General features: G+C 38.3%; 1 protein-coding gene across 3 annotated transcripts in view; it reads left to right on the plus strand.

Moving 5' to 3' along the window:
* Positions 1-25906, plus strand: part of FBXL4 (F-box and leucine rich repeat protein 4) — a 75545-nt gene that overhangs the window by 1274 nt on the left and 48365 nt on the right. The window contains exons 2-3 of one of the 3 annotated variants that reach the window (XM_070796044.1): positions 18544-18661; positions 19291-19890. In XM_070796044.1, coding sequence (XP_070652145.1) covers positions 19379-19890 — 512 coding nt within the window. In that variant the 5' untranslated portion in view covers positions 18544-18661; positions 19291-19378. The remainder of the gene's footprint in view (positions 1-18543; positions 18662-19290; positions 19891-25906) is intronic. The other 2 variants (XM_019967327.2, XM_019967328.2) reach the window with 2 other exon arrangements.

Raw genomic sequence — 25906 nt, forward strand, 5'->3', positions numbered from 1 at the left:
ATGGCAACCCACTCCAGTGTTCTTGCCTGAAGAATCCCAGGGACGGAGGAGCCTGGTGGGCTGCCGTCTGTGGGGTTGCACAGAGTCGGACACGACTGAAGCGACTTAGCAGCAGCAGCAGCAGTGGTACTGTGTGCATCACCCCATAGTAGACACTCTACTTGTTCATTGAATTGGATCCTTCTTTCTGCACTTCCTTTCAGAGTACAATTTCTTTTCTTCCCTCTTACTCCCTTTTTACTACTACCCCCAAAATCCCTCCAAAGCAGATTTTGGGCCCTGCATTTTCATACTCTTCCCTTTTATTATGGACGTAAAAATCAGAGAGGTCAAATCAGTATAGATAGTTATATCCTTTTTACCAGCACCCATGATCCAGTAATGGAATTATAGGCCTGTGTATGAGGCATCTTAAAATGTTGCTATTTATCTTTTACTTCTAACCATGGCCAGTAAAGGGAAAACTCCCTCTTATTTCTTAACTGTGTTAGTTTCATTGCCGCATCCTCTTTAACTTTAGCTGTGATGAACGTAATCAGTTTTAACTTCATGGGTCTAACTCTGGTATCCTCTTAAGAATGGTGTTTTGCCACATGAATTGTATATGAATATACTCCTTTATTTTCTTCTAGTACTTTTAATAGTCTTATTCTTCATATTTGGGCTTCCCAGGTGGCTCAGTGGTAAAGTATCTGCCTGCCAGTGCAGGAGATACCGGAGATGCAGGTTTGATCCCTGGGGTGGGAGGATCCCCTGGAGAAGGAAATGGCAACCCACTCCAGTATTCTTGCCTGGAAAATCTCATGGAAAGAGAAGCCTGGTGGGCTAATCCATGGGGTTGCAAAGAGTTGGACATGACTTAGTAACCAAGCATTCTTCATATTTAAGTCTTTACCTCAATTATATTTAATATAAGCAAGGAAATAAAGCACCCCTTTTTCTCTCGTAGTTGTTAGCCATTGTCCCCATAAGCAATTGTAGAATTCCATTTTCCCCTACTGATAGCAAATACTGTTTTTATCTGAGGCCCTAATTCTAGTATATTCTTGAAACTTTTACTGATTAATGTTCAGCAATCTCTGGCTTCCTGTGCTGATACCATGCTGCTCTTATTACTTTAGTTTTATAATGTGTTTTCATGTCTAGTGCTTCAAACAGTGCTTGGCATTTGTAGACATCTCTAAATAGTTTTGAAATGAACCCATTTAGAGAGAGTAACTTGACTCCCTTTTTACCCCTTCCTTTCTGCCCCACCCCTTCCTTCAAGTGTCTTGCCTCTTGAAATTATTTTTTAGCTTGCCTTCCTCATGGTCAGTTGAATTATTAACCATTGTTAAATAAATCCCTTCTCTTGCTAAGTTAGAACTTGCCCTGTTAGAGTTGCTCCTCAGAATTATACCTAGAAAAGCAGCTTGATTCAAAATCTGGGTGTCTTTTGACTTTGTGTTGTGTACTAGTGAGTGTGTCTCTCCTCTTCAGTTAGGACTCAGGATGTTCTGTAGCTGGTTTCAGTAGCTCTAAGGGGTAAATTGGGTTTCCCTGATAGCTCTGTTGGTAAAAAATCCACCTGCAATGCTGGAAATAGATAGCTCAGTTGGTAAAGAATCCGCCTGCAATGCAGGAGACCCCAGTTCAATTCCTGGGTCAGAAAGATCCACTGGAGAAGGGATAGGCTACCCACTTCAGTATTTTGGGGCTTCTCTTGTGGCTTAGCTGGTAAAGAATGTGCCTGTAATGCGGGAGACATGGGTTCAATCCCTGGGTTGGGAAGATCCGAAGATTCCCTGGAGAAGGGAAAGGCTACCATCTCCAGTATTTTGGTCTGGAGAATTCCATGGACTATAGAGTCCCAAAGAGTTGGATGTAACCCAGTGACTTTCACTCACTGACGAGGGATAAATGCCTGTAGACGTGATCCCTGAGACTGCCCCATGTCCATTTTTTTTTTTTTTAAATGATTGAACAACTTAAATATAATGAATTTTCAAGTGTTGTTATAATAGATACTTAGAAATGTTATTAGATCATAAAATAAATGCATACATTCTTTTAGAGAAGCAATACAGAACTAGCCAAAGGATAAAGTAAAAATGTTGTGTGTCCATCTCTCTAGTAACCCCATTCCCCAGAGATCGTCACTTTTAATCATTTGTTCTCTTTTCCTTCCAGACATTAAAAATACATGTGTGTAAGTCTATGTGCGTTTCATAACTAGCAGTATACTATATATAATGTTAAGTAACTTCCAGTTAGTAATAATTGATGAACATCTTTCTATGTTGATGCGTATAACTATCTTTTAAAAGTCTTTTTGATATTTCATTGTAGGAATAACCTAAAATTTAACCAATCCCCTGGTGATATTTAGGCTATTCTGAATTTTTTTCTATTAGAAACAAAGCCTCACGGATTCCTACTGTGTGTATATATTTGCACATTTATTTAGTTCCTTAGTGTGAATGCTTAGACATGGTATTGCTGGGTCAAAAGTTATATACCTTTTTTAAAAAATAAAAAGTTACATATGTTTTAAATTATGATAGATCGTTCCATATTTCTCTTCAAAAGGTTGTTGTCAGAGTCAGTTTATACAGTTTCTGAAAATGTTGCCTACTGTTGCTGTATCATTGCCGGGAATTGTCAAGATTGAATTTTACCCTATTTGCAAGCTCACAGTTTCACGGATGCTGGTAGAAGACAGGAGCCAGCAATAACAGTAGCCAGAGATAATTATTTAAACTAATAATTATTTAAATTAGATAAGTTTAGATAATTATTTAAACTTTTTATTTTATATTGGAGTACAGCAGATTAACAATTTTGTTGTAGTTTCAGGTAGACAGCAAAGGAACTCATTCATATATATACATGAATCCATTCTCCCCTAAACTCCCCTTCCATCCAGGCTGCCACATAACATTGAGAGAATTTCCTGTGCTATACAGTTCTTGTTGTTTTTTAGTTGCTAAAGCCTTTCTTGGTTATCCATTTTAAATATAGCAGTATGTACATGTCAGTCCCAAACTCCCTAACTATCCCTTCCCCCAGCAACCATAAATTCATTCTCTAAGTCTGTGAATCTGTATCTGTTTTGTAAATAAGTTCATTTGTGTATTTTTTGAGGCTTCCCTGGTGGCTCAGTGGTAAAGAATCTGCCTGCAATGTAGGAGATGTGGGTTTGATCCCTGGGTACAGAAGATCCCCTGGAGAAGGAAGTGGCAGCCCACTCCAGGATTCTGGGAAATCCCGTGGACAGAGGAGCCTGGAGGGCTACAGTCCATGGGGTCCCAGTCCATAGGGTTTCAAAAGAGTTGGACACAACTTAGTGACTAAACAACAACAAATATTTCTTTTTATATTTTGCATATAAAAAATGTCCTATGATATTTCTCCTTCTCTGTCTGACTTCACAATCTCTAGGTCCATCCATGATGCCGCAAATGGCATTATTTCTGTATTTTTAATGGCTGAGTAATATTCCACTGTATGTATTTACCACATCTTCTGTATCCATTCCTCTGTCGATGGACATTTAGCTTCCTTCCATGTCTTGGCTATTGTACACAGTACTGCAGTGAACGTTGAGGTGCGTGTATCCTTTCAGACCATGTTTTTCTCTGGATATATAATTTCCCTGGTGGCTCAGATGGTAGAGTCTGCCTGCAGTGCGGGAGACCTGGGTGCTATGCCTGGGTTGGGAAGATCCCTTGGAGAAGGGAATGGCAACCCATTCCAGTATTCTTGCCTGGAGAATCCCATGGAGAGAGGAATCTGGCGGGCTTCAGTCCATGGGATCACAAAGAGTTGGACATGACTGAAGTGACCAACACTTTCACTTCACTTTCATGTGCCCAGGAGTGGGATTCTGGGGTGATATAGTAGCTTTATTTTTAGATTTTTGAGGAACCTCCATACTGTTCTCCTGGAGAAGGCAATGGCACCCCACTCCAGTACTCTTGCCTGGAACATCCCATGGACGGAGGAGCCTGGTAGGCTGCAGTCCATGGGGTCGCTAAGAGTCAGACACGACTGAGCGACTTCACTTTCACTTTTCACTTTCATGCATTGGAGAAGGAAATGGCACCCTACTCCAGTGTTCTTGCCTGGAGAATCCCAGGGATGGAGCCTGGTTGGCTGCCGTCTATGGGGTCATACAGAGTCGGACACGACTGAAGTGACTTAGCAGCAGCAGAAGCATACTGTTCTCCTTAGTGGCAGTACCAATTTACATTCCCACCAAGAGTGTAGGAGGGTCCTCTTTTCTCCACACCCTCTCCAGCATTTATTGTTTATGGATTTTTTTGATGATGACCATTTTGACTGGTGTGAGGTGATAACTCAATGCAGTTTTGATTTGCATTTCTCTAATAATTAGTGATGCTGAATATTTTTTCATGTGCTTTTAGGCCACCTGTCTTCTTTGGAGAAATGTCTGTTTAGATCTTTTGCCCATTTTTTGATTGGGTTGTCTGTTTTGATGATACTAAGCCTCAAGAGGCTATCTAAAATGCAAGCTTCCTGATGGGAGGGACTGGCAGTGTGAAGAACTGGTTCTTGCTCTGGTGGTTAGGGCCTTGCTCAGTAAAACTTTAATCTGCTTGTCTGCTGCTGGGTGGGGCTGTGATCCCTCTCTCTTAGTTTGGCCTAAGGACCTAGCCCTGGAGCCTACAGACCCTATGGTCCCGCTTACGGTGGCCTCCAAGAGAGCTCACATCAGTTGGTACTTCCTAGAACTGCTGCTGCCAGTCCCCTTGTCCTTGAGGTGAACCACTGCCACCCCACACCTCTGCAGGAGACCCTCCAACACCATAGGTAGGCTTGGTTCAGTTTCCTGTGGGGTCACACACAGCTCCTTCCCCCTGCGTCCTGCTGTGCCCAAGATTTTGTGTGTATCCTCTGAGAGTGGAGTCTCTGTTTCCCCCAGTTCCATGGAAGTCCAGCAGTCAAATCCCACTGGCCTTCAAAGTCAGATTCCTTGGGGATTCCTAGTCGCTTTGCTGGACCTGCAGGCTGGGAATCCTGATGTGGGGCTCAGAACCTTCACAGTAGTGGGAGAACTTCTGTGGTTTAATTGTTCTCCAGTTTGTGGGTCAGCCACCTGGCAGGTATGGGATTTGATCTTATCCTAATTGCACCCCTTCAGCCGTCTCATTGACTCTTCTTTGTCTTTTAACGTGGAGTATCTTTTGTGTCAGTTTCAGCATCTTTCTGTTGCTAGTTGTTCAGCAGTTAGTTGTGGTTCCAGTGCTTTCCCAGGAGGAGGTGAGCACATGTCCTTCTCCCATTCTTTTCTTCTGTCACTTCCTCGAACCCTGATTTCCACAGGGTGATGTGATGAGGGCCAGGTAGTTCAAGCATATGCAGTAGATTACATTATAGGAGTGAAACCCTGAGTTTAGGGAACCTGACTGTTCATAATAGGCTGCAAGCAAGTCTGCCTAACCTTTACCCTAGAGAGAGACATTATCTTTATTATGCTGGATAGTAAAAAAAAGATCTGCCCTCTACTGCAGAGGGAGACTTCTCTATCTGCCAACAATGTTCGCTGTATAAAGACCTTTGATAGGATAGTCTGGAACAGAGATTATCAGTGTCCCTGCTTATGAGATGTGCAGAAATGTGAGAGACCTGTGAAGAATTGTTCTGAAACAATCACTGCTAAAATTATCATTTTTTACATTTTATGATTTTATGGATGACAGGTGCTTTTACTGTTTTAATTTTGCATTTGTTTGCTTATTGATGGAGTTGAATATCTACTTGCCTATTCATATTCTTTGCTTAATTTTCTGTTGATGTTCCTCTTTTTCATGTTACTTTGTAATAGCTCTTTATATGTCATGGCTATCAGTGACTTGGTACACCATTGCTAGTATTTTTTCATAGTTTATTCTTTAAATGCTTTTTCTGGGAGCTTTTGCCATATTGTTTTTGTTGTTCAGTCACTAAGTTGTGCCTGACTCTGCGACCACATGGACTGCAGACACCAGGTTCCTCTGTCCTTCTCTACCTCCCAGAGTTAGTTGGTTTTAACTAGAAAGTTTTAATATGTATGTTGTCAGTTCTGTATTCTCTTCCTTTATGACATCCTGAGTTTCCATCCCAAGGTTATTAAAATGCTCTTTGTACATACTCTCTTACTGGATATTTTGTGTTACTTATTTAAATTTTAAAAAATAGTTGCTTGGATAATACAGTTGACCCTTGAATAACATGGGTTTGACTTGCAGGAATCCATATACATATGGATTTTTTTCAGTAGTAAATGCTCAGTACTAAACAATTCACTGTTGGATGAACCTAGGGATACAAAACTGTGGATAAGGAGGAACTGTGTATATGCATGGCCAGTTGTAAGTTATACATGGGTTTTTAGCTGCACAGAAGGCTGGTGCTCCTAACCCCTGCATTGTTCAAGGATCAACTGTATTCTAAATTTACTTTTCTAAGTGTGTAGACATTCTCCCAAAATATTTTTGATAAGCTGTCATTTCCCTGTTTTTTGGCTTGACACATTCCTTGTACCATATCACTATTTACTGTTTTCTCAAAACTGATAAATCAGTAAGCAGAATATATTAGTCTCTTACCGTGACTATGAATTTGATTGGATTCATCTTTATAGATGTTTGTTCTTAGTGGATTTCAATCTTACAAAATATAAAATATTTTTTGCTCTGTTTGATGATTTCTGATATTACTGTTGCCATCTCTGTCAGTTTTGTGTGTACTGGATAGATTTTTATTGCTCATATGTTTCTTTCAGTTACTTATATCATTTTGCTTTACTCTCTTATAAATATCAAGCATCATTTAGTCAGACTTTTATTTTTCCTTCCAACCTTTGCTCTCCCAACCTGAAAGTTTGTGTTTATTATTTATTTTGCTTTGTTAAAGAACTTTTTATAAAAGACAATTATAGGTTCACATGCAATTTAAAGAAGGAATAAAGGAATATCTTAAGTGTACTTCGCCCAGTTTCTTCCTGTGGTAACATCTTGCATGACTGTAACACTATAGTACACCTGGAGAATTGACATTGACCCAGTCTACATGCTTTACTCAGGTTTCCTCAGTTTTCATACCTTTGTGTGTGTGTTCTCTGACATTTTATGTAGATCTTGTCACCACCACCATAGTCAAAATGTAGACTCACTCCATTACAAGGATCCCTTGTGCAAAGGGACTTACTTTTTCACAGGAAAATTTAACCTATTCGTATTTACTTTTTTTCTCCCCTGAAAGTTTGGAAATTCTAAAATGATGTAGAACTGACTTTCTTTTGCCGTTATTCCTCCATTTAATGAGACAAGACCTTGACTCTTTGCCTTCCCCACATTCTTGGTTCTATTGATTTGATTTCCTTTCATATCACTTCTGTTTTCCCCTAACCATCCTTTTCAACTTTACTAGTACTGCATCTGTAATGATTTAGATTTAACTATAAGGTCACTGGTCACTTGAATATTGTGTCTTCCTCTTTTAAAGTTTATTTACTTTAATTCATTTGTTTTTTGACTGGAATACTTTCTTGAGTAATGTTTTTAAGAAGAGTTATGGGAGGAATACTTGCATGTCCAGAAATAGTTTCTGGCTTGTTTTTCTATGTGAATAAAACTTTGAGTCAGTTCTTTTTCCTTTGTAATTTCTAAAATGTTCCATTATCTTTTAGCATTTTTTTGAACTTTCATCAGCCTCATCTTGAATTCACTTTATATAGATGTTGGGTTTCTTGCATCTGTGTTCCTATTTTTTCATTTAAATTTTCAATTTATTTCGACTACTATGATTTTAATTTCTAAAAATTAAAAATTTTTAATTAGCTTATACTTGTTTTATGGAGCCTATGCCATGTTAATTCACACTAAAGATAATAGTTATTATTTTAAAACACTTCTTCTATTTTTTGTGTTAACTTTTGTTGGAGACCAGTTGCTCTAATTGCCCAAGTTGCTTTTAGGTCTTTAGGATGGATGTCTAAGGCCAGGTGAGTTGGCCGGGGCTCTGAGCATAATGAATGAGCAGAACATGTCAACTAGTAGATATTTATCAGGGTGTGCTGGTCAAAAACTGACTAATAAGCTAGGATGCCCATGAACAACCCAATTCTGGGATACCAGATCTCTAACCTGTCTTGGTCCACAGTGAAGACTGAAAATAAAAGCATACAGAACCGTTTCATTGCCATAAGAATTCCTTTGTGTGGCCCCTTTGTAGTCATCAGACTCAATCCTGTCTTCTTCCCTAACTCCCCAGTAAACACTGATCTGCTTTCCTTCCCTATAATTTTACCTTTTCCAGAGTATCATATACATGAAATTAAACAGTTGTGTAGCCTTTGTGTGTGTCTTCTTTCACTTACAAAATGCATTTTAAGTCATCTTTGCTGTTACCTGAGTTAGTAACTCATTCTTTGTTATTACTGAATAGTATTTCACCGAATAGGTGTAACACTGTTTATCCATTTGCCTGTTGAAGGACATCTTGGACATCTCCAGATTGGAATGAGAATGAATAAATCTGCTCTAAACATTTGTGTACAGGTTTTTGTTTGAATATAGGTTTTAATACATTTGAGTAAATATCCTAGGAGTGGAATGCTAGATGGTTTGGTAAGGGTATATAACTTTATAAACTTTCAGACTTACCCAGAGTGACTGTACCATTTCGTATTCCCACCACAAATGTTTGTAGCATCCAGTTTGATATCATCTTAGAATTGATTAATCTGTATTTAACTGTTCTCAGATTTAAGATATTAAACACTATCTGTCTTAGGGTTTAATCTTTTGAAACTGCTCCTAAGTAAAACATTTGCCAGGATACACAAAAGTATGTCATAAAAGAAAAATAAATGATAAATTGGACTTAAAAATTAAAAACTTTTCTAAAGAGAAGCTATTTTCTAAAGATAAATCTGTTATCAAGTAGATGAAAAGGCAAGCACAAATAGGGAGAGACTGAAAGAAGCCATTTGCAAAACATATATCTAGAAAAGATTGTATCTAGAATGTATAAAGAACTCTTACAACTCAATAAGAAAACAAAAAAAATGATTAATATAAAGACAATTAAAAAATGGGAAAAATACCCATTTCACTAAAGAAGATACATGTGGCAAATAAAGACATGAAAATAGGACACATCATTACTAGTCAATTGAGAAATGCAGACTAAAACCACAAGGTGTCATGACCCACCCACTGGAATGGCTAAAGATCGACAATAATAACTGTTGGTGAAGATTTGGAGCAACTAGAACTCTCATACATTGTTGGTGGGAATGTAAAATGTTACACTCATTTTGTAAACATTTTGGTTCTCGAAACAACCCAAATGTCTATCAGCAGGGGAATGAATAGGTCTGCTTAATAGAGATGATTCAGCAATAAAGGAACAAATGACTGATAAACATAACAAGAGGGATAAATCTCAGTTATGCTGAGCAAAATAGACATAAAAGTACAGACATATTTCACTTTATGTAACTAGAATAAAAGGTAGTCTAATTTATAGTGACAACAGCAGTATGTCTTTTTTTCCCCTGGCACAGGGAATGGATGGGTGATTCAGTTTAGTTCAGTCACTCAGTCATGTCCGACTCTTTGCGACCCCATGAACCGCAGCATGCCAGGCCTCCCTGCCCATCACCAACTCCTGGAGTCCACCCAAACCTATGTCCATTGAGTCGGTGATGCCATCCCCTTCTCCTGCCCTCAGTCTTTCCTAGCATCAGGGTCTTTTCCAGTGAGTCAGCTCTTTGCATCAGGTGGCCAAAGGATTGGAGTTGCAGCTTCAACATCTGTCCTTCCAATGAACACCCAGAACTGATCTCCTTTAGGATGGACTGGTTGGATCTCCTTGCAGTCCAAGGGACTCTCAAGAGTCTTCTCTAACACCACAGTTCAAAAGGATCAATTCTTCTGTGCTCAGCTTTCTTTATAGTTCAACTGTCACATCCATACATGACCACTGGAAAAGCCATAGCCTTGACTAGATGGACCTTTGTTGGCAAAGTAATGTCTCTGCTTTTTAATATGCTATCTAGGTTGGTCATAAATTTCCTTCTAAGGAGTAAGTGTCTTTTAATTTCATGGCTGCAGTCACCATCTGCAGTGATTTTGGAGCCCAGAAAAATAAAGTCAGCCACTGTTTCCAGTTTCCCTGTCTATTTACCATGAAGTGATGGACCGGATGCCATGATCTTAGTTTTCTGAATGTTGAGCTTTAAGCTTTCACTTTCATCAAGAGGCTCTTTAGTTCTTTTTCACTTTCTGCCGTAAGGGTGGTGTTATTTGCATATCTGAGGTTATTGATACTTCTCCCCGAAATCTTGATTCCAGCTTGTGCTTCCTCCAGCCCAGATGGGTGATTGGGAGAAGAGAAATTTTTTATTGGGTTGGTAAAAAAATTTGGGTTTTTCTGTAACATCTTATGGGAAGACCCAAACTAGCTTTTTGGCCAACCATTATATCTTGGTCCTGGTGGTGGTTTGCATTGTTATATGTCTTTGTCAAACCTCATTGAACTGTACACTTAAAATGGAGTACATGTTTTAGAATGTAAATTATACTCCAGAGTTAATTTAACAGTATTATGCCATTTTAATTAATTGCTCTTTAGCTTGAATGGCTAGCAGTGAGTGACATACCTATGATTTTGTACTTGGATTTTTGTTAGGAAGGCTAACTAAATTCAGTTATTTTTTTATTAGGTAAAATACTTTTTATTTTAATGTACAAATGTATCACTGCTACTGCTGCTAAGTTGCTTCAGTCGTGTCCGACTCTGTGTGACCCCATAGACGGCAGCCCACCAGGCTCCCCCGTCCCTGGGATACTCCAGGCAAGAACACTGGAGTGGGTTGCCATTTCATTCTCCAGTGCATGAAAGTGAAAAAATAAAGTGAAGTCGCTCAGTCGTGTCTGACTCTTAGCGACCCCATGGACTGCAGCCCACCAGGCCCCTCTGTCCATGGGATTTTCCAGGCATGAGTACTGGAGTAGGGTGCCATTGCCTTCTCCGAATGTATCACTACTATTTGGCTAAAATAAATTTACATTTACCTTGTGGTTTTAAGAGCTAGAGAGGTTTTTTTTCCTTTCTTCAGTGAGTCCATTTAAAATTATCTGCAACCAGATATTCTTAAGTTTTAATACTGTAGGTTTTAGTTAAATATACATCATGTATCTGTTAAAGGTTTCGGGTTATTCTAATTTATAGTTCTTCCAACTCATGATTTATTCCTACTCATCATAAATAATTAAGAAAAATGTAAAACAGATAGCATTAGTGGCATTTGTAAGTAAGGTACTTTATAGTATCATGCCTGTGTGACTAGAAACTTCCTTATTTGTCACTTGTGAAATAGTATCTTTGGTAGAAAGAGGGTTTTCATGTCTATTGTGTCAGAAAATTACAATTCACTTATCCTACCGTTATGTGGCTTTTTTTTTTTTTTAACATTGACTCCTAAATTCCTTTTTCTTGCTACTAAGATTGCTTGTGAAATATTTCATAAATTTAGATTTGCTTGTTAAAGTATAGGAAAGAAAGAGAAGAAATAAAGCATTGTACAGAACTAACCATTGTCAGTTCCTAGTTTAAGTTGGTTCTAAACCTCATCCTTTGTTTCTGACAAGCTTATTCCTAGTTTCACTTGTTAGACATTTCCTGCTTCATTCTCACCATTTGGGTGTTAACTCAGCAGAAATTCTGAAGAGCCCATTGTGTTCCATAGTTTTTGTATTTTCAAGGCCTACCTTGATTTCTGGAAGATTTTTGTTTACCTCTTTGGTTTTGAAGTATTTTCCCTGGCCTTCAGGTTTTTCTTCCTGGTTGCTTCTCCTTTTACTTTATTTGCCTGGGTTTTCAAATAGCCATGAAGCTGGTCTTTTTCTTTGTTCATCCACATGGTTCGGTTAAACTCTACCTGTTTATTCTGTATTGGGACCTTGTTGATTAAAACCTGTAGTCATAATAAAAATGTTGCAACTGGAGAAGAATTTACATAGAGGAAGAGAGAGGCACTTAATGTCATAATATTCCGCCCACAGTAGTCTCCTTACTGACACTTCCGTGTGTTTTCAATGTAGTGCCTTGTGAATAATGATGGAGGAAGAGGGATGCTTTTGTAAGACTCGACCTTTGGTCCTCCCTCGTGTATCTAATAGCAGAAAAATACTAACCTGTCTTTTTTTACCCTTATTCTTATTTACTGCCCTTTTTGGCCTATCTCTTCTCTTTTACTCTGAAGTTCTCTCTCTCTCTCGCTTTTTAAAGAACTTTTTCATCCACAGTTTTTTCCAGTCTTCCATAATCACCATATGGTCTTAACATAGATTTGGAGTGTTAAAAAAAATCATCATATTTGAGAAAATAGCTTCTTTTACCTCTCCAATCATGTCTTTCATGAATCTTTCTTTAATTTCAATCAGAGTTTCTTTGTGGCCAAGGTTAGGTCTCTTTTATGTATTCAAGGCTGCTTTTGTATTAACAGAAGTTACCACTTTTTTACATTCTCTTCAAATAGTAAAATTTCATTATATATATATACCATTCCTTACTGGATGGCTTCAAGGAAGGTCATATATTTGATTCTTACCTATTGTGTTTCTGTTTTTGTTGTCCATTTTTCTCTTTTTCTCTGTATCAAGATGTGGAACATTGTTTTTTGCTTCTTTTTTGGGAGGGGGTTCTACATGTGCCTTATCTTAGAAGGGTCACTGGTTTATTTTTGTGTCTGTTTTAAACTTATTTATTTTAATTCTCTTCTGCCATCTACTCTGCTGATCTCAAAAAAATGAATAAATGTTTACTGAACATATATTGGCATGTGCTAAGCCATAAGGATATACTTCTCATTAAGAAACATTCTTTTAACTTGAGGACTTTGTAGTCTATTATAGTAGAAAAAAATATCTCAGCATGTAAGAAATGGTGGGCTTCCCAGGTGGCGCAGTGGTAAACAATCCATTTGTCAGTGCAGGAAATGCAAGAGATACGGGCTCGATCCCTAGGGGTTAGGACCACCCCCCCCCCCCCCCGCCACCCCGCAAGGAATAGGAGGTGGCAACCAACTCCCATATTTTTGTGTGGAAAATTCCATGGGCAGAGGAGCCTGGCAGGCTATATACAGTCCAGGGGGCCATAAAGAGTTGGACGTGAATGAGCACACACACACGTAAGAAATGAACACGAAAGATAAGAGCAAGGAAAAAGTGAGTAGTGGTTAAGGTCTGAACCTTAAAGGTGAGTAAGAGGGTGTCAAACAGAGGAAGAGTAAGGGAATTTCAGAGCCACAGAGCCTCAGTGCGAGACCTGGAGATGCTGAGGTGTGAAAGTACTGGTGCAGCTGAGCCCTGGTAGGTGTTCTGGGTCTGTAGGAAGGGTGGGGTGTGTGAAGTGGAAGACACAGGGAGAAGACCAGTCCAAGGTAAGTGGGAAGTTATTAAAAAGACAGCTTTCCTTTAATGGAACCTCTAAATATTTTAGGAGAATGAGGAGAGAGCAGTCTGAGGGAGGACACAGAAGTTACCAGAAAGGCAGGAGGAGATAGGAGAGCATGTGATTGCGTGGAAGCCTACAGAGGGCAGGCCAGGGGAAGAGGGCTGGTTGGGAGTGTCAGCTGCTATACCAAGTTCAAATATAACCCCTTTCTTTTCTTGACTGATATTTTCCCCCATTCCGCTATGTCTGGATTTCTGGACTCAATCTGAAAAGTCCTTTCCTCAAAGGAGTGTCTCTTGATCAGTTTCAGCAGGATTCAGAAATGACAGCATTTAAAGTTCAGCTTTTTTTCTGGATTTGTTACCACATTCCACCCTCCATGACATTTCGGTAACATCCTGCAAGGCTGCCGAAACTCTCAGTTTTTTTCTGTCACTTCGCTGACATGTCTCTGTGGGCTATTTTGCAAGTACGTATTGTTATGACTTGCCTTCAGTGTAGGACTGTGCCTTTTTGCCTAGCTTTTTTATCTTTTCCCATATCTTTTCACTTTAAAATAAGTTGAGAATCCTCTGGAGTTTTAAACTTGTTCTCCAGGTTCTTCCACTATACCATGAACCTAAGCTTTCACGTTCATCCCAGTTACCTCCTTTTGTTGATTTCATGAAAAGCCCCCTTTCCTTCCTCCTGGTTCCTCTGCCCTCTTCTCTGCAGTTCCTGCCATCCTGTTTCTCTCCGCCTCATCGACTCCCCATCTCACTTCAAATCTCAGTAGTAAACATATGTTCTCCCTTGTCTATACCTCTTAATTTCTCTTTTCCACTGTTATTGCCTTCTCTGTAATTGTATTATTTAACTTTGCTAAACATTTTATAATATGAAAGATGAGGTTGAAAATAAAGTTGTATTATAATAAAATGATGTCGCATAAAGCAAGTTGTTTCCCAAGGAGTATTAAAGTCTCCTGATACAGTTGAAATAGCTGTTGTTTTGTATTCCTTGATTGTGCTAGTATAAGCGTTCAGTGTGTTGTGGGGAATTTTTTACTTTGTAATCATTGTTGACAAGTTATTGGATTAAATGAATAAAGATCATTGTATTTCTAATTCAGACATTTTTGTTAAATGGAAAATCGTGTTTTTATATGTTGTGTTTAATAGTAATGTAGTTTTTTGAATGTACTGGGAAAGAAAATGTCTCCCCAAAGGTATATATTCTAGTCACCCTCTTGGACAAATTTAGTGTACCAGACTAATGTTTGTTTACTTGCATCTGGGGGGAAAATCATTTTGTCTTTGAATTCCATTCTCCTCCTAAAGGGGAGTTACTGTATCTTTCACATTTGGTTCATTGCCCATTGGGATATTCATTGGTTATCACAAATTGCCTCAATGCCTTGGCAGAAGTCCAGACAGTACATGGACAATTTGAACTTGTGTATTGGTCGTTGCTGCCCACATGAGTCCTGAAACTGCGGCTCTATTCCCCTTTTCAGCTTCATTTCCCAGGGAAAAGTAGAGTGAGCTATCCTTTCTTCTCCATATGTTCGTCCTCACCCCCAGACACTGTTATGTGTCATCTTAGTTGACTGGGAAGGAGTTTAGAATTAATGAAGGATGTTAACAATGGACTTGTACATTTTCCTTTTTTATTTCTATGCCATGTTTATTAAAAAAAAAAAAAACAGGTGTTAGCTGCATTATATTTTTCTAAATATTATGGCTGGTAAAAGAATAAATATATTAGGTTTTCCAGTGCCTTTCCTTCTTTTTGTCAGTATAGCTTTATCTCATAGAAAATTAACCCTGTAGATTATTGTTATCCATAGTTGAAAAAAATAAAGCATCTTTTCTACACCAAAGTTCGTTGAACATATGTATATTTATAGCATATATATAACACATGTATTCATAACTCTCACATATAATATGTATATTTATAACTCACCTTTATGTATGTTGCTGCAATGCAAAATTTTACTTAACACCAGCTTAAAAATGATACTGCCCACATGATAGTCTTGCTGCTTTTGATATTATCCCATAATCTGATGGTAAAAGCTAGCTGGGAAACAGTTATAAAGTTTGTGGTTCAGTAGGTCAAATAGAATTTGTCTCAATCTTTTTGCCAAGAATGATTGTGCAAGATCACATGAATGATGATATCTTATTTTGCAGATGTTTCTTTGGTTTTATAAAACTATTACTTTCTGATAAATGCAGTTTTATAAAGAAAGTAAAAGGAGCTCCATTGCAGCAATTTATAGACTGTGGAGGGAGAAGTGATATCTAAAGATTATAGAGTCAAACCCATCCATCCACCTTGACAAATAGGTTTCTGTCCTTCCCTTGAAGATTTCCAGGAATAAAACACCCACAATTTTCCCAAATTAGCTGAGATGTCAATTGAGTGGGATTTTCTGAATTTCACTTTTGCAGTTTAATTTTATTTCATTAATTCTTTTTCTTTCAAGAAAGAGGGGGACCAAGTAACTTCTTTGGGAAATTATGCTTCTTAATTTACCTGGGGGTCTATTTTGAAGTAAAGTATAAGTGGTAAAAGAAAGAGCTATGTCTTTTCAGGTTTTGGTGTTAAAGATTAGATTGATATTTGTGCATTGGTAAATTTTTTTCTTTGACAGATTTATCCTTGTGGTGGGTGGAATGTTTGAATAAAGAGGTGATATTCTAAATCATTATTTTCCCCACCTTTACAACCTGTCCTATACTTCAGCACTCCGTGTTGTCTGTCCTGAGATGAATCTGATTCATTGATTCATGGTTTATCAGGACGAGAACATGTAACGTGTTGCAAAAGTACCTTATTTATTTCAATACGTGTTTTTGCTACTCTTTCCCAAAAAAATTCTTGTCCAGAGTGTTCTATTGTTTCTTGTTCTTAGGGTGTAGGTTCTTCCATTTAGTGAGTCTGCCTACCGACTGTGTCATAGTGGCTCATTTTCTGCTGTGGTCTGTAAGTTTGTGCTGTGATGCATCTCTTTAAGGGTTTAGTCAGTCCTGTGTGTGGAAGCATCCCTGCAGAGAGGTTCCCATCTGCCTCTACCAGTTCAGGACCACTGTTTCTTTTTAGATCTTTTGGCTTGGGGATGGTATAGCGATTCTCAGCCATGAAGGCAGTGTGAATCTAGGCCCATACTCTGCGTGGTACTTGCCTAACAGGGTTCTGACTTCCCTCCGCTGACTTTCTCCCCACTGCCCACGTTGATGTCAAGTATCCTTTGGCTTCCTGGCCAGTGAGCTAAGCTTTCATGTTCCTGGTTTCACAGATAGGGTGATTTCTCCTGAATTTTGGCTTTAGGAAGATTCTTCCAAATGGGACCTGTGGCTTGAAATCACCTCTCTGCATGGATGTGTTGAAAGTCCTCTTATTACAACCACTGAGACCTATAATGAGTTCCTTGAGCCATAGCTTCAGTTACTGTTGTCTGCTTTTTGATTTTCCTCTTTGTTTCTCACAACCGTAGGTTTTCCTCATTTGTTTCTAACTCAGCCCTCTATTTCCTGTTTTACTGGTTATATTTTGTCAAGCATTTCGGTGTGTTTGGATCTGGCCAGGACTGAGAGGCAGAAGATGCCATTGTATGTGCTGTGCTAAGTCGCTTCAGTCATGACTGACTCCTTGTGACCCTATGGACTGCAGCCTACCAGACTCCTCTGTCCATGGGATTCTTCAGGCAGGAATACTGGAGTGGGTTGCCATTTCTTCCTCCAGGGGATCTTCCCGACCCAGGGATCCAACCTGTCTCCTGCATCTCCTGCATTGCAGTCGGTTATTTACCGCTAGCATCACCTGTGAAGATGCTGTTATCTAGTTTTAACTTATTTTAGATTTTTATAGTTTTTTTTTCTCATCGTCTTCCTGTCAACATGTGTCATATTTCATATACTGAGTACTTTGATAAATGAAGTCTTTGGCTATATTCCTTCCTCCAAGAAACTTGGTCCTAATGTAGGCCCTTGTGGAAACAAGAGTACGTACGTGATACAAAGGTGGTGCCAGATAATAAGCCTATTTGTGGAATAAAGGGGCTGGAAAAGAAATGGTAGTCAGGGAGATTAAAGTAAAATATGAAGGATGTTTAGAAGGTGACAGAGTTTACTGCATTAGATGTAAAGAAATGGGTCTGTCTAGCTTGAGGAGAGCCTTGAAATGTCAAACCAAGAGGTTTAGATTGTATCTGGTATGTAAGAACAAAAAGCTGTGAGAGGTTTTGGATAGGAGAGATGTCTAATATTTTATAATCTTTGTATACTGTTTTGAAAGGCTGGCACATTGCTCTACTAAAGAAAAATTGCTGTATTTTCCTTCTTTTACTTAGGAGAGGTTAAACTCAAGGCTTCGTAGGTAGAAAAATGAGTATGCTTGATTGCCTTGTTTGTGTAGCCAAGAGGTTAGCTAGTCAGTCCAGACAGGGGCCAGGTCTGTCGTGAACTAGGAGAGCTGGCTGAGAACAGGAGTGGCCACCAGGGAAGCCCAGGCCTCTTCTCACGGGGTCTTCTTGACTATTAAAAGTTACAAACTTCTTCAACTTTACAAATCACTATTTGGTCCTATTAAAGTATATCCACCCAGGGACACGTCTTACCCTTGGGCTTCCCTGGTGGCTCAGATGGTAAAGAATCTGCCTGCAGTGCAGGAGATTCAGGTTCAGTCCCTAGGTTGGGAAGATGCCCTGGGGAAGGAAATGACAACTCACTCCAGTAGTCTTGCCTGGGAAGTCCCATGGACAGAGGAGCCTGGTGGGCTATAGTCCATGGGGTCACAAAGAGTCAGACATGACTGAGCAACTAAGCACTTAACATGAGTATATCTGCTGGTGTGGTTTGACCATAAGCTGTGGGTTTGTAACCTTCATGTAGAAAGGGTTCATTTATAATAATTTTGTTACATTCTATCATAAAATTAAAAAAATATATTATTCAAAATTGTCCATGCAATTCAGAAAAACGTGACTGTTCTATTTGAGTGTTCTGTATCTAATAAGTAGCTGTTTCTCTATGATAATAATCTTGTTGGGATATTTGGCTTCCTAAGTTAGAAATAAAAATATTTTCTAAAACTCTTGTCTTACAGGTAAAAGAATGTCATATTTCAATATTTGCACCTGAAATCAGGGTGTAACTGTTAGGCCACATGGATGAGTGCCAACCTTTGCATTTCCGGTGTGTATCCTGTGACCGATCTGTCTGGGGTGAGTGATTTCTAAGAGGAGCTGGCAACCAACCAGATGCCAGCCAGCCATGGACTGCCCTCACAAATAATGCTGGGAGTTAGAATAAATTAAACACTGTCTGGTGATCTGTGATGTGTAAGGCAGTTAATTTAGTTGGTCTGGATTAACTGTCAGCTCTAGAAAACTATATTCCCATAATGTGAAATCTGTACTTAGCATGTTCAGAAGTGAGTCATAATTAACAATAGGGAATCATTTGTTAAAATGTGAAGTTATAAAATGCCTAAGATCCTTTTGGATTTATAGCAGTATTTTAGTGGTGTGCCATATATTTTAAATAATTTTAATTTTAAAAGTTCAAGGACTTAGTATTTCTTGAAGGATAGTTATAATTTTGTACAAAATGGGTTTTTTTGGGTTGTACGTCTTCCATTGCCTTATAATATCAGTTTGCTTCCCATATATCATAAAAGTGTATACATTTTCAATATTCAGGTTTCTTAAAAGTACATTAGATTATTTAGAGATTCACATTTATAGTGCATTTTTTGTTTGTTTCACTCTGGGAAATTACATTGGGTAAAAAGCCTGTTTGTTACCTTATCCATGTATTTTTCTACTTATTTAAATTATTTTATTTCACCAAGCCATTCATTTTTTTAGAACATCCTTCAAAGAGTTCATGCGTCTTACTGAGGACACCTGACCTTTTGAAGCTTCATAATTCACACCTAGATGTCACCGGTCTTTCCCATGTTAACAGTTCTGACTATGTTTTATTATATGTGCCTTCGGCGCCGAGCCAGGACGGCTACAAGAGGAGAAATAATGAACAGCCATAGAACTGTAGAATCAAACAGCCGGACCTCCCCTCTGAATGCAGAGGTGGTCCAGTATGCCAAAGAGGTAGTGGATTTCAGCTCCCACTATGGGAGTGAGAATAGCATGTCCTATACCATGTGGAACTTAGCAGGTGTCCCCAATGTATTTCCAAGTTCCGGTGACTTTACTCAGACAGCTGTGTTTCGAACTTACGGAACATGGTGGGATCAGTGTCCCAGTGCTCCTGTGCCATTCAAGAGGACACCGGCAAATTTCCAGAGCCAAGACTATGTGGAACTTGCTTTTGAACAACAGGTGTATCCTACAGCTGTTCACGTTCTGGAAACCTATCATCCTGGAGCAGTCATTAGAATTCTAGCTTGTTCTGCAAATCCCTATTCCCCAGGTCCACCGGCTGAAGTCAGGTAAGACTCATTTTTTTTTAATGACTACATTTTACTGCTGAAAGATGGTGGTGGTTTCAATACTGGAGGTCTTTTTTCATTGAAAGCATTCTCTTAGGTAATTTAAACAAATTCAATTTTTTAAAATTTCCCTTACTTTTCTGATAGGGAAAGAAGGATCAGATAAATTTAATGCATTCTTTATACCTATAATACCTCACTCCATAATAATCATGGATTGTGAGATTTTTGTGTGAGTTTACTGTAAATGAAAAGCATGATTTGAACTAACTGGAACATGAGCCAATCTGAGAAGTTAGTTAGAAGTATGATTTCTAACATATTTTCAAACAGGCATCATGTTATTGCTTTTAAACACTTTGGTTAACTCAAAGTCAGCCTACAGAGTAATACTTTAGAGGAGGTCCTTAGGGGATTAGCTTTAATGTTAAATGGATGTTTTTGTAACAAGTATATTCATTTAAAAATAAATGCTGCCTTAAGTGTTCATGCATTCTCCCTAAAAACATATTTATTTACATCATTGATTTGCATCATGGCGCCTTTCTCTTCCTGTCTTGTTTCTGTAGTTCAACCTTCTGATTTTTTAGAATCTAATTATTTGATTAGGTAATTATATTCAGTAATCTAAAAAGTACATAATGCATTCTTATACCCTGTTCTCCATGTGCCTAGGATCCACCCTACACTCAAAATAACCACTTTCATCCACTTCCTTTGCATTGTTCCAGAGTTTTGTTGTGCAGATATAAACAAATACAAATATATTCATTTTACTTTTCTTTATACACAAAAATAAGCACACCATTTACATTGTTCTACACCTTATTTGTTTCACTTAGTGGTATTTATTGGATCTTTTCATATAAATGCAAAGAGAGCTTCCTTATTCTTTTCTACAGTTGCAAGTAATGTACAGTATATGTATACGCCAACTTATTAACCACTTCCCTATTGATGGCTTCTTAGTTGTTTCCATGCTTTGCTATTATTAGTGTTAATACAATGAATAACCTTGCTATTGAGTCACTTCGCATGTGTACAAGCATGCATGTGGGTAACTTGCGAGAAATTTTGCGGGGCCAAGGGTCTGTGTATTTGTAGTGTTAACATGTGCCAGATTTCCCTTCAAGGAGGCTCTACCTATTTATATTCCCACCAGCAGTGTACATGCATGTGTGTTTTACCAAAGCCTCACCTGTAGAGTATTTTAAGAAATTTTAGCATTTTTGTTAATTTGGTAGGTGAAAAATGTTATCTCATGTTAACTTTAAGTTAAAATTATTTTATCATCTCTGAGGTTGAATGTTTTCTCATGTTTAAGAGCCATTTATATTTCCTTTTCCTTGAACTATCATGTTATTAATTTGTCCATGTTCTATTACTTGTTGATCTTACCAGTTTAAGATCTTTATATTGCTTCATCTATTCATTCATTAAATATTTGAGTGTCTACCATGTACTAAGCATTGTTCTCTGTGTTGAGGTACATTAATGAACAATGAACAAAATAGACAAAAATCTCTGCCCTTATGAGCTTATTCTAGGCCAAGAGCAGTTTATGGGCACTTGTTAAACTGTAGGAGCTCAACTGCCCATGGAGGAGGAGTAAGCACAGATCTGGTGTGGCTTAACACTCTCCTCCCTTTGAGTTGAGAAGAGGTCCTTGTCTGCTCAGCTCCAAGGAACACCTCCCAGGCTACCAGGAAGCAAATGCAGAATACAGCTCAGCTCAAGCTGGACACCCCTGGTATAATCTTTATTCATTATTATAAGAACAAGTTTGATAATTCATTGTTAACAATGTTATTAATGAATCAGTTTTTTAAAGCACAGAAAACCGGTATCCTTTCTTATACATATCCTTTATTATATTTTTTCTTTTTTTCTGAAAGGGGATGCTTTGAATTTCTTTGAATAGGATGCTTGCTTATGTGAAAATTGTTTTGTTGGAGTCTATCATTCTCTGCCTCTTTCCCACAAAGCTATCTAGTTTTTCCTTAAAAAGATGAATCAGTATCTGGATAAGATATAAAACTTAATTTCTGCATAACTGATTGTGACTATAAATCATGCTCTTGGGTTCCTAGCTGAGAGTTGTAGTGTGTGATTGTGATGAAAATGACAACTTTATATTTACAGATGTAAGTCTACTTTGCTTAACTGATTTTTAGCCTTATTCCACAGAAAACACCATTAGCTTTTGAGGAAAAGAATCTAACTAATATATATTACTGCAGGATAGAAAAAGGGCCTAAAATTTTTACTGATTATGAAATCAGTTTCATTGTGTAAAAAACTTGTTAGAAAATACCCCACAATTTGTATAAAATACCCCACAATTCTTCTGCGCAGATTTAGTAAATGGTAGCATTCTGGTGACTCTGTCGGCAGTCAGAAACATTGATTGAACACCTTCTCTGCCCACTCACTGCTGGGAACAAAACAGAGGACTGGACTGATGTGAGTCTTGTTCTTTGAGTTTTACAGGCCAGCCTGGAAAAGGGCTGGGGTACTGCTGGGTGCCTGTGCTGACAGAGGAAAGCCTGTGGGGCTCAGAGAAGTCCTCCCAGAGGAAGTGACTTACTTGGGACTGAGGGTTGAGTAAGGCTTTAATTTGGATAGGAAAGGTGAAGTGAGAACAGCACGTGCAAAAGTAGAATCATAAGGTGAAATCCTGGTGTTCCAAGAAGTGAGACAAGTCCCAAAGTGGAGAGAACAAGCTGTCAAGGAGTCACAAGCTGTGGGAATTCGTAGAGCTCTTGGATCCAGTTTCCCAGAAGCAGACCTGAGAAGACTGTTCCTCCACCAAGGGTTTGTTAGAAAAGTGCTCCTGGAGAAACCAGTAAGGGAGCAGGGAAAGTGCTGTAAAGAAGGGAAGAAGGCAAGGATGCAGTGTCTGTGAAGGCCCAGTCAGCCTGGAGGCTGAGTTGCCAGGGAGCTGGACTCAGACACCCCTGCTGGTCTGTCTTGGGCTGTGAGCTGGGGGAGTGGGACGGGGATGGAAGTCTTCCAGAGACCTGCCACTCTCTGATGAAGAGGCTCTGGGAGCCCATGTAGTTCCCTGTAGAAGGCTGCAATTGGGAGCCCTAAGGAGCAAGGCTGCAGATCTGGGGTATGAGCATGGAACTACCAGGAAATAAGCTGAGCATAGGTAGAGAAAGTCAGCTCTAATACACTGGTAGACACAATATATTGATAATAAAAGAGAACTGGTACAGAGTTGTCAGATTATTTACTTTGCTACCAATGTCATTTTCATCACTGTCATTTCGTAAAAGAAACCCCAGTTTATACGGAGAAATTAGCATGCCCAGAATCTCAAATAAAGAGCAGTTGGCAACTTTACATGTATATGTGTGCGTGTATGTGTGTGCTCAGTCTCTCAGTCGTGTCTGATTGTGACTCTTCGTGACCCTGTGGACTGTAGCCCACTAGGCTCCTCTGTTCATGGGATTTTCCTGGCAGGATTACTGGAGCAGATTGCCATTTCCTTCTCTAGGGGATCTTCGCGACCCAGGGATCAAATCTGAGTCTCCTACATTGCAGGCGGTTTCTTAACCACTGAGACACCTGGGAAGCCCTTATTTCCACCTTAAGGCTTAGCAAGTAATCGCGTGTGTTGGAGTAGTTCAAGAATTTGTTAATGGGAAATGAATGTGTCCCAGAAAATTGAAAAGCAATCTTTCCCCATTTTGTCTGATTACATTTCTTATATTCGGTGAGTGAAATGGGAAAGTTACAAGTAGTCCTGTAAGATCTCAAAGTCTTTTGACTTCTTGCCTAGTGTTCTACCAAGAGAAAAGAAAATCGTATAGAGTGTCCTGGTCCTGAGGATAAGATCTTAATAGATGCTTATGTAAGAGTCAGAAAAAAGGCAAGTGCAGGGTTACACATTGGAAGAGAGAGAGACAGGGAAAAGAGAAGAGAAATTGAGGTCATATTAAATAAACTGATTGGAATAAAGCTATTTGGGGTTAAAATTTAGTGGTATTCTTGAGTGTTGAAAGCATTTTCACTATATAGTATTGAAGTTAAGAAAGCAATGAGAAAGAAAATGGCTGTCACAGGATTTGCTGCCAGAGGAAGTTGCTTAAGCAGTGATTTCACGAATTGGTCATGATCTGGTCCCCTTGACTTTGTGAAGCATGATTTTGTGATTTAAGTCAGAAATAATCAGACCCTTTACTGGTTCTTTTTAAAGCAGATGCCAGTTTGTTATAGTGCCCATTAGCAGGGGCTGAGAAACACAGAGTGAGTTAAGTATACCTCTTAGAATACTTTAATTTTATTCTTGTTTTCCTATTCTCTCCTTTCACTTTCAGCTGGTAAAATGGAAGTGTTGGCAAGAGATCTTTCTTTGTGCTGACTACTAGATGTGCTTAGTAACCAGGAAAAATTTTGGTTACAGGGAAGTAATTTGCATCCATGTGCCTGGCTTCCAACCTGAATATGTTAGAAAACTTGCTTTATCCAGTTTCTATTGATAAACATCTCTCTTCCTGTCTTGTCCACCTGCTGCTTCCTGGGAGCCCTAGAGAGACTTTCTCAGTGGGTAACAGCAGGTCAACATTTAGAGATAGAGTGTCTAGTGTCCAAGCACTGGACACATAGTGGGCATTCAGTACAATCAAGAGAAGGAAAAATAAGTGGACTGGTGAAGAGAACGCTGATACCACCCCGGAATTAAGTGCTTCAAGTGCAGACGAAGCACAGTCTGATGGGGATTCCACACTAAATTCTTTACATGCGACTGTAGATTTAAAACAATTGTTTGTCAGATTTGTCCAGTAGAAGAATGTACTGTATGGGCAGATAAAGTTAGCATGTAAATGTGCAGACTACAGAAGCCATGACTTGGAGCAGTTTAATCTCATCAGCGCAGCTCTGGGTCTAAAGGATTAAGAGAGTCAGGGCTGTCTCATGGAAAATTATGTGCAAGTGTGCATGTTTGTGTGTATTATGTGTACACAGGCATGCATGTGTGCATTTATTTGTATCTGCGTGCTTGCTTTCACTCACTAGTTTTTAAAGTTCAGGCTTTAGTTTTCTAAACAGAAAGATTTTGGCATAGGAAATACAACCAATATTTTAAAATAGTCATTATTTTGTAATATAATAACATTTTATAACCTATGAAAATATTGAATCATTGTGTTGTACACCTGAAACTAATGTTATAAATCAACTATAGTATAATTTTAAAAAGATATTGATATATTCTCTTGTTGGGTAGATATTTTTCTAACTTTAAAATAATATAGTCTAGTTCTGGTAGAATTTTAAACAAAAATTCACTTTAGTGCAGATACTCCTAAATCAATTGTATTGGTCTCATAGTTAATGTTAATTTAAATGGCCACAGACCTATAAAATAATTTTTCATCTTTTTAGCACTTTTCTTAGTTACTTTTTAGGTTATCAAGAAAAATCAAAATAAAATATAAGTAATGATACCTGAATTTTTTTTATGTTTAGACATTTAAAAATATTTCTAAAAACTGATGATTTGATATTATTCTACTTCTATCATATTTAAACTTATGATTTATGTATAACTAAATATATAATATTTATACTATCTAAAGTCAGAAGCAAAAGTGATACTAAAATAGCATTAACCCTTATATGTTTAAACATGCTAGAAATGTTAAGGAAGTTGTTTTAAAGTATCATCTTAACCTTGTCCATTTTGCAAAGTAGAGAGAGAGAGAGGGGAGACTTTAGTAGATTAATACATTATTTCAATAGAATATTTCTGCTCTAATCAATGCTTGTTTTCAAGCTTATATTTGTAATTTTATAATGTAATTTGCATTATAATACAGGTCCAGCTCTGCATAAAGAACATGTTTTGTCTGTGTCTTTATTTATTGCAAAGGACCTGGCAGAGGTGATTTCTGTTTTACATTTTCAGTGTTTCTGTTAAGCTTCATAAAAACTTCTCATTGACGCTAAACAATAAACGAGGCTGGTTTTGTCCACATGTGCTGTGAACCAGCACAGGCAGTTATTT

The sequence above is a fragment of the Bos indicus genome, chromosome 9 (genome assembly GCF_029378745.1).
Source record: "Bos indicus isolate NIAB-ARS_2022 breed Sahiwal x Tharparkar chromosome 9, NIAB-ARS_B.indTharparkar_mat_pri_1.0, whole genome shotgun sequence".
Classification (NCBI taxonomy): Eukaryota; Metazoa; Chordata; class Mammalia; order Artiodactyla; family Bovidae; genus Bos; species Bos indicus.